The sequence below is a fragment of the Trachypithecus francoisi genome, unplaced genomic scaffold (genome assembly GCF_009764315.1).
Source record: "Trachypithecus francoisi isolate TF-2019V2 unplaced genomic scaffold, Tfra_2.0 Lachesis_group1, whole genome shotgun sequence".
Lineage (NCBI taxonomy): Eukaryota > Metazoa > Chordata > Mammalia > Primates > Cercopithecidae > Trachypithecus > Trachypithecus francoisi.
This window is the reverse complement of record NW_022681454.1, coordinates 80,426,311-80,441,520: the sequence shown is the minus strand read 5'-3', so window position 1 is coordinate 80,441,520 and position 15,210 is coordinate 80,426,311. Positions and strand designations below refer to the sequence as shown.

Below are 15,210 nucleotides of genomic sequence, written 5' to 3'. Positions count from 1 at the left end.
AATGTTGCAAAAGAGGATGAAGAAAACGCCTCTTTTGTTCTTTACTGTGACAATGGCTATGATAGCAAATACTTACATAGTTCTGTCTGGATGTCAGATACTATGCTAAGAAGTTTTTTCTTTTTTGTTTTTGAGAAGGGGTATCACTCTTGCCCAGGCTAGAGTACAGTAGCACAATAATAGCTCACTGCAGCCTAGAACTCCTGGGCTTAAGTGATCCTTTTGCCCTAGCCTCCCTAGTAGCTGGGATTACAGGTGCCTGCCACCACACCCAGCTAATTTTTTAAAATTTAAGAATTTTTTAGAGATAGAGTCTTGCTGTGTTTCCCAGGCTAGTCTTGAACTCCTAGCCTCAAGTTATTCTTTCACCTCAGCCTCCCCAGTAGCTGGGATTACAGGTGTGAACCACTGCACTCAGCGTGTTCTAAGAGTTTTGCATGTATTAATTCACCAAATCGTTAGAGCATTTTTATGAGAGAGCTACTATTATTAGCTCCTTCTTAGAGAGTAGGAACCAGGCACAGAGAAGTGAAGTCGCTTGCCTAAGGTCACACAGTTAGCAGAGGGGACAGCTGGGCTGTGAACCCCGATGCTCTGGCTTGAAAATCTGTTCTGTTACCCTCTGTGCTAAGTTCCCTCTCACTAAGAATTAAAAATGTAAGAAATGCCATTCTAGATAGCATGTACAGTCTAGGATCCATCTAGCCATCCATCTACTCACCTACCAGGTGGCAAGCACTGAGCTAGCCCGTGCAGATACCATCGTGATCAAAGACAGGCGCTGTCTCCAGTCTTGGTGACATGTTCCTTAAGGCAAGAGCTTCTGTGGTTGCCTCTTGATCCCCATTGCCCTCACTCTCCAGGCTGTGAAAAGGTCCTGGATGCCCGGGAGGGCCAGGCCTGTGGTGATGTTCTGGGATTTATTTCTGGAGGTCTAGTACAGATCCCACTCCTCTGACCCCTCTAGAGACTTTATACGCTCAATGTAACACAATTGGGACACCTTCTCCTTAAAATGACTAGATGGTGTCTGTTTTGTGCATCTGAACTGTGATTGACACATTTTCCTAAAGGGGTAATGGATAAAGATTAAAATAAGGGGTACCTCTAGTCCTAGCAAGGGAAACAGGAGTGGCTCTGAGACTAGTGCACGTGCATCACAGCAGGAGTGAGGGCCACTGGGAGGGAAGGTGGGGCCAGTGGGGGCCCAAGGCCTAGAGCCTAATGTGCAGCATAGGTCAGACCTCGAACAGGAACCCAGGGCCAGGTCAGCTAGTGCTCTCCCATGTGACCGGGGAGCCCAGGACATCTCAATCAGATTCTGTCTGGAGATAGCATGGAGTTGGGTAGAAAGTACAGATTTCTTCTGGAGCCACAGGGCTGAGGACCAAATTGGGAGACGGGATAAACAGAAGATTGTTCAGCCAAGGACTATTTTTTAAAAACCGGATACACAGCTGGACTCTGAGTCTAATCTGGACACTTGTACTTTCCTATGTATGCATATTTTGTGTCCCAATAAATCCCCTGATCTGTAATAAAGATATATATATATATATTGTACTTAAGATGTACCTAACAAATATTTATTAAGCATCCACTATGTGACAGATGCCACTCTAGGTACTGGGGATATGGCAGTGAACAAAACCCATAAAAATCCCTGTTCTCACAAGGCTTACATCTGTAGTTTAAAAATATTCTAAATTTGAAAAACACTGAAAAACCCAAAGAGGTAAAAATTACCCATAGCCCCATTAAAAAATGTCATGTATATAGAATATGTAAAAATAAAGCAAGAAATCAGTGTTTCTCCTTACCCATCCAACCCTACACATCCACCACAAGGTAACCATTATAAATTTTTCCTAAATTTTAAAGACATTAAATATATATACCTATGAAATATTTATTTTATTCTATTTTTATAAAAATAGAATAATGCTTTACAGAATGACTTACATGTCCCCCCACTGCCACCCAATTGATCATTTTGTTTCAGTTTGAGCTCTGTTTCAGTTTGAGTTCCCCAAGAAGTGGACCCTGGGCCAAGGATTCAAACACACACCCTGCTCAGCGTATCTAGGTCTATTCCATTCGTTGTAATGGTGGAACAGCATTTCACCATGTGTCTGTATCATTACTTATGCAGTCCCCCCCAATGTACACACATTACCCTACCTCCACCTCACTTCCCACTCACTGATGCTTAGGATTGTTGGGAGGGTGCTGGCATTATTGACTCTTGTAAGGGGGGACATGTGCAACAAAGGGAAACTCCATTTTCCAAAGGCCACTGCCGCAGGACAGGGTTTTGAGGCCTGGAGACACGGCAGTGTTGGCAGCAAGGAGATGAGGTCTAAGAAACTCATCATTGTCCTTATCGTGCGAAGATACAGAGCTAATCCATGTTTACGTGAAGTTGGCCAAATCAGTCACCCGGATGACATAAAATGGAAAAGACCTCATTCATTTAGTGGTTTATTTTCTCTTTGCCAACTACACCAGCCACTTGCTTCTTGACATTTTTGGTCTCAATGCATCATATATCACTAGTTCTAGCATGTCTTTTGGAACTAGGCCACATTATAGTATTTAAGATCGCTGATTTTTTAAAATGACAAAACTACATATGATTATTGGAGTGATTTTATCTGTATTTTGTGGCCGTGGCATTCTCAGATCTTTGAGTAAAGTGTGAAAATCTTTATGTTTCTAAGCAGAGTGACAGTTTCTAAGGTCCTCAGTATCATGGTAGGTGACTTCAGATGACCATCAGCACCATCAATCAACACTTCTAGAATCTCCATGAGAACCATATTATAGTCGGGGAGGAGATTTTGGGCTGGCAGCAAAGATCTGGCATCTGCCCCTGGCCATCTGCATGCCTGTGGCACGTTACTTGGCCTTCCTGGATCTTGGAATAATAATGCCTCCCTGGCATAACTTTTGGCAATCAAAATAAAAATCCAATGTAGAAGTGCTCTTCAGGTATCAGCTCCCAAACAAATACATGATACTGGAGGAAGAATCTGGATTGTGCTAGGCTGCAGTGGGTAACATTAGCTCAAGTCTCCCTTAAAGAGTCGGCACCCTGAAGCTGAACTCCTCCTCACTAACAGCACATTCAGCTCTCCAAAAAGCCTTAACGAATAAAGTTGATTTTACTAAAGGTATTATGGAGAAATAAATAAGATTTCATCTTATTTATTTATATAAAATACATGGATGGATATCTATTTATATAAAATAGTCATCTTTTCCATCAGAAACATTTGTTCTTCTCTGAGAGCTCATCTTTGACCACCAGGAACCTTAGTTCTATCACCTTGTTCAACAAAGACTCCCTAGCCTCAATGGCTCTAACCTTTCCTTATTGCTTAAGCTTCCCTTTGGATCTTCTATGTACTTTCCCCCTCTGAGTTTTTACACAGCAATTACCCCTTAATCTTGATAACATCTTCTTACTCAATGTTCAAAAAACATTCTTTTCAGGTCCTCCTGCGCTCCTTTGAAAGCAGTGGAGGAATTTTAAATAACACACGTTTTCATCACAAACTTTTTCCCTTGTTGTAACATTATTAGGTGCTTTTCATTATTCTACTTGTTCAAAATATTTATGGACTGGTTAGATCCAGAAAATTGGGAATCCTCTAAGGCCAGCCCCTCATTTGTTACTTGTAGTCACTAGGTCCCAGAGGAGAGAAGGGACTTGCAGAAGGCTATAGAATCAGTCTACGACAGACCCACAGTTAGAAAGCCGTGGCTGACTCCCAACTCAGTGCTCATCCCACCATATCAAGCCTGGGACACAAATGAATTGAGAGGCTTTCAGATTCCATGAGACCCAAAACTCTGAACTAAAAGAGAACTTGGAGTTTATCTGGAACAAACCTTTGATTTTAGGGAGGTTAAAAGGGAGTCTTTTCTTGTAGTTATAGTCTCTGAATCCTAGAAGTATAACAGATTAGAAGGTTACTTTAAAGCGTATATACTTGCCTGGTGGGTATGATTTCCAGGAACATATACAGACTTAAACTGTTTCATGAGACTCCGAGCTCCAGCAATATCCCGAAGTGAAGTAAAGAGTTTATCCACAGAAATTTTGGATTTGTGAAATGTCAGGTTAATTGAAGAGTCCCAGTCTGAAAAAATCCAGAGATATTTTCTTGAGTGAGTAAATCTTTAAGTTTTCATCATGATAGCTTGAGCCTGATGTAACGTAGTTGGAAGATTTTATTTTTTTTCATTATTATTATTATTATTATTTACCCCATTTTCCCCTGGCTGTTTACCAACTGGCCTGTTGCAATCGTCCACGAGCAATGAAGCAAACTGAGTATAAATGCCTTTGACGGGAGTGGAACTCAAAATTCCCTGGGATTGCAGCCACTGGCTTCCATCCCTAGACTGCAGACATTTCACAGAAAGCAAGCTCCCAGGGCCCATAATCCTCGGAACACAACTTTGGGAAAATATGAGGAGATGCAAAGGAAAGTACAAGAGACTGTTATGATCAAACTCGCTTGCTTGAATCCCACCAACAGTTCCCATAAAGCAGGACAGCAAGAATGAGGAAGATCACAGTGTTGCTCCAGGGACAGAACTCACTGCAATGGGCATCTGTCTAATGTGTTAACAAAGCGCGTGGCACATTTCAGACGGCAGCCATTCAAAGCTGATCAAACGCAGGGGGACTTAACAAGAAGACGGTTTTCTGCAACCTTCTGTTTCTTTTTCAAACTTAGAAGAACGTATTCTCTGCTTTGTTAGAAGCTCATTCAGAAGAGACACGATCATGGATAAGTTAAAAAAATAGGAAAATATTAAAAATATGTCTTCTTACCTTTCCCAAATACATCAGCTACATTAACTCATTAATCGTCACATCATCCGTATGTGGCAGGAACTATTGTCTTCTCCATTTTAAGAATAAGGGGACTGAGGTGCAGGTTAAATAACACCCCTGAAAGCAGGTGTGTGAAGGACTGACAAGGCCCTGCCCATACTCGCTTGGTCACCCTGTGTGTCCCCTGCAGGAGTGGTCAAGTTTCCGTCTATTCTGACTGCTTCCTACCTCAGTACCTGCATGTCAGGCAGTCTGTCTGTCTGTCTCTCTCTGCCTCTGACTCTTCTTGTCTGATGTAGGAGCATGTTTGGCTTGTATATGGGGCAGGCTGGGAGTGCTGGGGAGTCCACACTCATAGAAATAATCCCATTTTCTTTTCCTGTGGAGGAGTAATTCTGAGTTGTGGTCTGCACAGCCTTTCTGAGGGGCCCCAGAAAGATGGAGCCCCCACTGCCCACAACATCAACTCACCGATTAATACCCCCATTAGTGGCTTTCCTTCCTCCCCCATCTCACTTCCCTACCTCCTGACTGTGCTTTGGGATATCTTTCCAAATTCAGTATTCACACCCAAATCCTTGTCTCAAGACACTAGTGATTTGAAGACAGGTCTGGCTTTATTTTTTTAGTAGTGGCTTTATTGAGATATAATTCATATACTATACAGTTACCCATTTAAAGTGTATAATTCAAAGCTTTTAGTACATTCACAGAGTTTAACAACCACCATCACCACCACAATTTTAGAACACTGTGTCACCCCAACAAGAAACCCCATAACTGTTAGCAGTCACCCCCAATTTCTCCCCTCTCCAGCCCCTGGCAATCCCTAATGTGCTTTGTCTCTATGGATTTACCTATTTTGGACATTTCATACAAATAGAATGACAGAATATGTAGTCTTTTGTGACTGTCTTCTTTCACTTACCATAATGTTTTCAGAGTTCATCCAAGTTGTAACATTAGTACTTCATTTCTTATTGCCTACTAATATTTCACTGTATATAGGATATTCATGTATATGGAATATGGAAATAGCATATTTTATATATCGACTCATTGGTTAATGGATATTTGGGTTGTTTTTGCCTTTTGGTTATCATGAGTAATGCTGCTAGTTTTACATGTACATGTTTTTGTGTGGACATACATTTTCATTTCTCTTGGGTATATACCTAGGAGTAGAATAGCTGGTCATATGGTAACTTTGTGTTTAACCTTTTGAGGAAGTGCTAGGCTGTTTTCCAAAATGATTGCACTGTTTTACATTCCCACCAGCAGTGTAAGAGGGTTTCAATTTCTCTACAACCTAACCAATGGTTATTATTAGCTATCTTCTTAATTATAGCTATCCTAGTAGATGTAAAGTGAGGACACATGTGTTGATTTTGATAATAAGAGAAACAGTTTTTAGGGAGTAGAGGTAGATTGAAACAAGCTTAAACTAAAATGGAATGAATCTAACATACATAGAAGCATCCAAAAGAATCCAGCTGCATCAGACACAGTGAGGTGGCATGTGAGAAGCTGAGCTTGTACTCTCAGTTACTATGTGACATTGTATGTAATAACTCTTAAAGGATGGGCAAAGGCCTCTGATTAGTCTTCATCTCCTGGTTTTCAGAAATGTCCAACCCATTGCCATTAAAAAAAATCAGGCTGTACGTGGTGGCTCACACTCGTAATCCCAGCACTTTGGAAGGCCGGGGCGGGTGGATCACTTGAGGTCAGGAGTTCAAGACGAGCCTGGCCAACACAGTGAAACCCTGTCTCTACAAAAAATACAGAAATTAGCTGGGCATAGTGGCAGGCCACATATAATCCCAGCTACTTGGGAGGCTGAGGAATGAGAATTGCTTGAGCCCGGGAGGTGGACGTTGCAGTGAGCTGAGATCGTGCCACAGCACTCCAGCCTGGGTGACCACAGCGAGACTGAATCTCAAATAAATAAATAAATAAATAAATGAAAGTGTGGTCAAGCTCAGTGAGAGGATGCCTCCTCACGTCAGTGGACCCTACACACATGGGATTCATAGACTGCAGGGGACTAGGGGGAAAGGGGAGAATGAAGGGATGCAGGAAGTTCATGGGAGCCTCCTGGAATTCTATGCCAAGCTTTGAGGAAAGAAGAAAATGTGTAGTTTTATGGGGAGCATGTCTATAATTCCCTCTTGATTCTTAAAGACTTCATAACCAAGGCAAGTTTAGAGCTACAGGTACAGAGCATTGATGGATACCACACCGTACTTGCTGTTGGCATCACACTTCAGTTGAAATGCACTAGCTTGTGCTTTAGGCAATCACCAGTCAGAAGAAACCTTGGGAGGTTATGGCTTCTCACTCAACATGTGGCTTCTTTCCTTCAATCCCTAGGCTCAGCCCTTTAAGATGTGAGAAACTGAATCAATTATATCTAGGAGTTGCGTACTATGTACTACTTTTTCAAATCTAAAAAGGCACAAAAACAAGAAGAAAAAAACGCTACTAGTTCTAATATCATGCAAAGTTTTTCAGTTTCTCTAAAAGTCAATCCAGCTAAATAGATTAATTTTTTTATTTAAAGTAATTCATTTTCTATAGAACAGAAAGAGTCATCCATTTTCCATATGGTCTATTGCAATTTTTTGGAATATGAGAAGTATGATATTCATTCATTAGGCTAGGTGGAATAGAATCATCTACTAGATTATACAGCATTTACTTAAAATTCTAGATTATACATGAAAATTTTGGATTATACATTGACATTAATTAATCATAGGCTGTGTAATTGCACAGATTTAGATCAACTGTGGAGCAGGTTGTCTGACAGAAGTGTTTACAGGTTACTACTGATAAATTGAACTCAAATGAACCCAACAGAAAAATAAGACTTAAAGAAACTGCTGGAAGGAAAATGTAAAGTCTTAAATTCACAAATAGAGTCAACCTTACTGAAAAATAGTAAATTATGTCTATTTTTCAAGCCAACTGTACATGGGCAATTTCTGTCCAAATCATTAACCCTCTCCAATTTGTTTATCATCCTCAAAGTTCTATGATATATATGTTTTATGATATAACATATATGTTATATGATACTGAGCCAAAGGTGACTCATTTTTATCAGCCTTTAAGCATTTTTCATAATCACATCAATCTTCACCAAAAGAGGGATTTACATTTATTTTTCAAAACCCTATAATGAAAGTTACATACACACACCCTTTAGAAATATGGATCAGTCAGGATAAATGACTTATACAAGATCACATCACTATTCCCAACAGAGCCAGGGTTCAAATATCCCTGATTGCAGACCTGAACTTCTCCATGTATGCTGCCTCCCACAATTTCAGATCTCATCTGTGAATGCAGCTCATTCCAAATATATGCTGAATTGATAGATAAGATGGAATGTGGGTACAAAAGCTGTTAAATGAGATGAATTATTTTCTGTGATAATGGTAGTATATAAGCACCAGTTGCTCATACTATGCTAGAAACTATTCTAAGAAGTTTATACATATTAGCTCATTTAATCTCCACAGACACGTAATGTGCTAGGTACTATTATCATCCTCATTTTGCAGATGGAGAAACTGAGCCACAGAGAAGTTAAGTAACACAAACTCAGTCAGTATGTGGTAAAACTAAGATTCAAACTCTTGCAGTCTAACTCCAAAGTTTGTCCTGTCAAAGACTATATTTTGCTTTCTTTTTTTAAAATTATTATTATTATACTTTAAGTTCTAGGGTACATGTGCCCAACGGGAAGGTTTGTTACATATGTATACATGTGCCATGTTGTGTGTTGCACCCATTAACTCGTCATTTACATTAGGTATATCTCTGAATACTATCCCTCCCCACTCCCCCCTCCCCACAATAGGCCCCGGTGTGTGATGCTCCCCTTCCTGTGTCCAAGTGATCTCATTGTTCAATTCCCACCTATGAGTGAGAACATACAGTGTTTGGTTTTCTGTTCTTGCGGTAGTTTGTTGAGAATGATGGTTTCGAGCTACATCCATGTCCCTACAAAGGACACGAACTCATCCTTTTTTATGGCTGCATAGTATTCCATGGTGTATATGTGCCACATTTTCTTAATCCAGTCTGTCACTGATGGACATTTGGGTTGATTCCAAGTCTTTGCTATTGTGAATAGTGCCGCAATGAACATACGTGTGCATGTATCTTTACAGCAGCATGATTTATAATCCTTTGGGTATATACCCAGTAATCGGATGGCTGGGTCAAGCGGTATTTCTAGTTCTAGATCCTTGAGGAATCACCACACTGTTTTCCACAATGGTTGAACCAGTTTAGAGTCCCACCAACAGTGTAAAAGTGTTCCTACTTCTCCACATCCTCTCCAGCACCTGTTGTTTCCTGATTTTTTAATGATTGCCATTCTAACTGGTGTGAGATGGTATCTCATTGTGGTTTTGATTTGCATCTCTCTGATGGCCAGTGATGATGAGCATTTTTTCATGTGTCTGTTGGCTGTATGAATGTCTTCTTTTGAGAAGTGTCTGTTCATATTCTTTGTCCACTTTTTGATGGGGATGTTTGTTTTTCTCTTGTAAATTTGTTTGAGTTCTTTGTAGGTTCTGGATACTAGCCCTTTGGCAGATGAGTAGATTGCAAAAATTTTCTCCCATTCTGTAGGTTGCCTGTTCACTCTGATTTCTTTTGCTGTGCAGAAGCTCTTTAGTTCAATTAGACTCCATTTGTCAAATTTGGCTTTTGTTGCTGTTGCTTTTGGTGTTTTAGACATGAAGTCCTTGCCCATGCCTATGTCCTGAATGGTATTACTTAGGTTTTCTTCTAGGGTTTTTATGGTTTTAGGTCTAACATTTAAGTCTCTAATCCATCTAGAATTAATATTCATATAAAGAATAAGGAAAGGATCCAGTTTCAGCTTTCTACTTATGGCTAGCCAATTTTCCCAGCACCATTTATTAAATAGGGAATCCTTTCCCCATTTCTTGTTTCTCTCAGGTTTGTCAAAGATCAGATGGCTGTAGATGTGTGGTATTATTTCTGAGGACTCTGTTCTGTTCCATTGGTCTATATCTCTGTTTTGGTACCAGTACCATGCTGTTTTGGTTACTGTAGCCTTGTAGTATAGTTTGAAGTCAGGCAGCGTGATGCTTCCAGCTTTGTTCTTTTGGCTTAGGATTGTCTTGGCAATGCGGGGTCTTTTTTGATTCCATATGAACTTTAAAGCAGTTTTTTCTGATTCTGTGAAGAAAGTCATTGGTAGCTTAATGGGGATGGCATTGAATCTATAAATTACCTTGGGCAGTATGGCCATTTTCACAATATTGATTCTTCCTATCCATGAGCATGGTATGTTCTTCCATTTGTTTGTGTCCTCTTTTATTTCACTGAGCAGTGGTTTGTAGTTTTCCTTGAAGAGGTCCTTTACATCCCTTGTAAGTTGGATTCCTAGGTATTTTATTCTCTTTGAAGCTATTGTGAATGGGAGTTCATTCATGATTTGGCTCTCTGTTTGTCTGTTACTGGTGTATAAGAATGCTTGTGGTTTTTGCATATTGATTTTGTATCTTGAGACTTTGCTGAAGTTGCTTATCAGCTTAAGGAGATTTTGGGCTGAGACAATGGGGTTTTCTAAATATACAATCACGTCATCTGCAAACAGGGACAATTTGACTTCTTCTTTTCCTAACTGAATACCCTTTATTTCTTTCTCTTCCCTGATTGCCCTAGCCAGAACTTCCAACACTATGTTGAATAGGAGTGGTGAGGGAGGACATCCCTGTCTTGTGCCAGTTTTCAAAGAGAATGCTTCCAGTTTTTGACCATTCAGTATGATATTGGCTGTGGGTTTGTCATAAATAGCTCTTATTATTTTGAGATACGTTCCATCAATACTGAATTTATTGAGAGTTTTTAGCATGAAGGGCTGTTGAATTTTGTCAAAGGTCTTTTCTGCATCAGTTGAGATAATCATGTGGTTTTTGTCTTTTGTTCTGTTTATATGCTGGATTACTTTTATTGATTTGTGTATGTTGAACCAGCCTTGCATTCCAGGGATGAAGCCCACTTGATCATGGTGGATAAGCTTTTTGATGTGCTGCTGGATTTGGTTTGCCAGTATTTTATTGTGGATTTTTGCATCAATGTTCATCAGGGATATTGGTCTAAAATTCTCTTTTTTTGTTGTGTCTCTGCCAGGCTTTGGTATCAGGATGATGTTGGCCTCGTAAAATGAGTTAGGGAGCATTCCCTCTTTTTCTGTTGATTGGAATAGTTTCAGAAGGAATGACACCAACTCCTCCTTGTACCTCTGGTAGAATTCAGCTGTGAATTCATCTGGTACTGAACTTTTTTTGGTTGGTAGACTATTAATTACTGCCTCAATTTCAGAGCCTGCTATTGGTCTATTCAGGGATTCAACTTCTTTCTGGTTTAGTCTTGGGAGAGTGTAAGTGTCCAGGAAATTATCCATTTCTTCTAGGTTTTCTAATTTATTTACGTAGAGGTGTTTATAGTATTCTCTGATGGTAGTTTGTATTTCTGTGGGGTCGGTGGTGATATCCCCTTTATCATTTTTTATTGCATCTATTTGATTCTTCTCTCTTTTCTTCTTTATAAGTCTTGCTAGGAAAGACTTTTTTCAAAAAACCAGCTTCTGGATTCACTGATTTTTTGGAGGCTTTTTTGTGTCTCTATCTCCTTCAGTTCTGCTCTGATCTTAGTTATTTCTTGTCTTCTGCCAGCTTTTGAATGTGTTTGCTCTTGCTTCTCTAGTTCTTTTAATTGTGAAGTTAGGGTGTCAATTTTAGATCTTTCCTGCTTTCTCCTGTGGGCATTTAGTGCTATAAATTTCCCTCCACACGCTGCTTTAAATGTGTTCCAGAGATTCTGGTATGTTGTATCTTTGTTCTCATTGGTTTCAAAAAACATCTTTATTTCTGCCTTCATTTTGTTATGTACCCAGTAGTCATTCAGGAGTAGGTTGTTCAGTTTCCATGTAGTTGAGCGGTTTTGATTGAGTTTTTTAGTCCTGAGTTCTAGTTTGATTGCACTGTGGTCTGAGAGACAGTTTGTTATAATTTCTGTTCTTTTACATTTGCTGAGGAGTGCTTTACTTCCAACTATGTGGTCAGTTTTGGAATAAGTGTGATGTGGTGCTGAGAAGAATGTATATTCTGTTGATTTGGGGTGGAGAGTTCTGTAGATGTCTATTAGGTCCGCTTGGTGCAGAGTTGAATTCAATTCTTGGATATCCTTGTTAACTTTCTGTCTCGTTGATCTGTCTATGTTAACAGTGGGGTGTTAAAGTCTCCCATTATTATTGTATGGGAGTCTATGTCTCTTTGTAAGTCTCTAAGGACTTGCTTTATGAATCTGGGTGCTCCTGTATTGGGTCCATATATATTTAGGATAGTTAGCTCTTCCTGATGAATTGATCCCTTTATCATTATGTAATGGCCTTCTTTGTCTCTTTTGATCTTTGATGGTTTAATATCTGTTTTATCAGAGACTAGGATTGCAAACCCTGCTGTTTTTTGTTTTCTATTTGCTTGGTAGATCTTCCTCCATTCCTTTATTTTGAGCCTATGTGTGTCTCTGTGCGTGAGGTGGGTCTGCTGGATACAGCAAACTGATGGGTCTTGACTCTTTATCCAATTTGCCAGTCTGTGTCTTTTAATTGGCTATTTACATTTTGCCCATTTACATTTAAGGTTAATGTTGTTATGTGTGAACTTCATCCTGTCATTATGATATTAGCTCGTTATTTTGCTCATTAGTTGATGCAGTTTCTTCCTAGCATCGATGGTCTTTACAATTTGGCATGTTTTTGCAGTGGCTGCTACCGGTTTTTCCTTTCCATGTTTAGTGCTTCCTTCAGGAGCTCTTGTAAGGCAGGCCTGGTGGTAACAAAATCTCTCAGCATTTGCTTGTCTGTAAAGAATTTTATTTCTCCTTCACTTATGAAGCTTAGTTTGGCTGGATATGAAATTCTGGGTTGAAAATTCTTTTCTTTAAGAATGTTGAATATTGGCCCCCACTCTCTTCTGGCTTGTAGAGTTTCTGCCGAGAGATCTGCTGTTAGTCTGATGGGCTCCCCTTTGTGTGTAACCCGACCTTTCTTTCTGGCTGCCCTTAACATTTTATCCTTCATTTCAACTTTAGTGAATCTGACAATTATGTGTCTTGGAGTTGCTCTTCTCAAGGAGTATCTCTGTGGCATTCTATGTATTTCCTGAATTTGAATGTTGGCCTGCCTTACGAAGTTGGGGAAGTTCTCCTGGATGATATCCTGCATAGTGTTTTCCAACTTGGTTCCATTTTCCCCATCACTTTCAGGCACACCAATCAGATGTAGATTTGGTCTTTTCACATAATCCCATATTTCTTGGAGGCTTTGTTCATTTCTTTTTACTCTTTTTTCTCTGCACTTCTCTTCTCGCTTCATTTTATTCATTTGATCTTCAACCACTGATACTCTTTCTTCCAGTTGATCGAGTCAGTTACCGAAGTTTGTGCATTTGTCACGTCATTCTTGTTTCATGGTTTTCATCTCTATCAGTTCTTTTATGGTCTTCTCTGCTTTGATTATTCTAGTTATCCATTCATCCATTCTTTTTTCAAGGTTTTTAGTTTCTTTGCGCTGGGTACGTAGTTCCTCCTTTAGCTCTGAGAAGTTTGATCAACTGAAGCCTTCTTCTCCCAAATTGTCAAAGTCATTCTCCATCCAGCTTTGTTCCTTTGCTGGCGATGAGCTGCGTTCCTTTGGCGGGGCAGATGCACTCTGATTTTTTGAATTTCCAGCTTTTCTGCACTGCTTTTTCCCCATCTTTGTGGTTTTATCTGCCTTTGGTCTTTGATGATGGTGACGTACTGATGGGGTTTTGGTGTGGGTGTCCTTCCTGTTTGTTAGTTTTCCTTCTAACAGTCAGGACCCTCAGCTGCAGGTCTGTTGGAGTTTGCTTGAGGTCCACTCCAGACCCTGTTTGCCTGGGTATCAGCAGCGGAGGCTGTAGAAGATAGAATATTGCTGAACAGCGAGAGTTGCTGTCTGATTCTTTCTCTGGAAGCTTCATCTCAGAGGTGTACCCAGCCATATGAGATGTGAGGTGTCGGTCTGCACCTAGTGGGGGATATCTCCCAGTTAGGCTACTCAGGGGTCAGGAACCCACTTGAGCAGGCAGTCTGTCTGTTCTCTGATCTCAGCCTCCATGCTGGCGAACTACTGCTCTCTTCAAAGTTGTCAGACAGGGACATTTTCATCTGCAGAGGTGTCTGCTGTTTTTTTTTTAGCTATGCCCTGTCCCCAGAGATGAAGTCTACACAGGCAGGCAGGCCTCCTTGAGTTGAGGTGAGCTCCACCCAATTCGAGCTTCCTGGTGGCTTTGTTTACCTACTTAAGCCTCAGCAATGGTGGGCGCCCCTCCCCCAGCCTTGCTGTCACCTTGCAGTTGGATCTCAGACTGCTGTGCTAGCAATGAGGGAGGCTCCGTGGGCGTGGGACCCTCCAGGCCAGGTGTGGGATATAATCTCCTGGTGTGCCGTTTGCTAAGACCCTGGTGAAGTGCAGTATTAGGGTGGGAGTTACCCGATTTTCCAGGTGTTGTGTGTCTCAGTTTCCCTTGGCTAGGAAAAGGAATTCCCTGCCCCCTTGTGCTACCCAGGTGAGGCAATGCCTCATCCTGTTTCAGCTCTCGCTGGTCAGGCTGCCACTGCTCACCAGCACCGACTGTCCAACACACCCCAGTGAGATGAACCCGGTACGTTAGCTGAAAATGCAGAAATCACCCATCTTCTGTGTCGCTCACACTGGGAGCTGGAGGTTGGAGATGTTCCTGTTCGGCCATCTTGGGCGCCCCCTCTGCTGTCTTTCATATCTGCTAAGGCCACATATATATGTATGCTAATGTGCTATTATATACATATGTGCTGTATGTGCTATTTCATATCTGCTAAGGCCATATATGATCAACAAAACACTTAATTCACATTTAAACAGAAGAGATGCTAAAATGGAGGGAGTTGCAAATACCTTTCTTTTTGGGAATACCTGGGTCTGTCTCTGGGTTAGATGCTAACAATGTGGTTGGTAGCTACACCTTAGATCCTTCTTTTTTGGCCACACGAGGTGTGAGGTATCCCGGGCCTGGTTGCACAGCCTTCTTTGAATCTCTGCTCTGTAAGGTGCTGTATTCAGTTACTTCTTATAAGCCCCTGACAGGCTGTTCCATTAAGCCAGCTTATGAGATAACGGCCTTTTGTAAGGAAACTTTAAGTGTCCAATTCCAGTCAATTCTCATTTGATCCACTTAGTTAAACAGATAATAAGCCAGAAGCTGATTGTAACCTTTAGCCAAGCACAGTCTGTGTACTTCAGT

At 40.7% G+C, this 15,210-nt stretch overlaps 1 protein-coding gene across 2 annotated transcripts in view; it reads right to left on the bottom strand.

The window, feature by feature from the left end:
* The window catches only part of SCFD2 (sec1 family domain containing 2), a 562,438-nt gene that overhangs the window by 44,412 nt on the left and 502,816 nt on the right, over positions 1-15,210 (bottom strand). For both annotated transcript variants that reach the window (XM_033214691.1, XM_033214692.1), the window contains one exon: positions 4,000-4,145. In XM_033214691.1, coding sequence (XP_033070582.1) covers positions 4,000-4,145 — 146 coding nt within the window. The remainder of the gene's footprint in view (positions 1-3,999; positions 4,146-15,210) is intronic.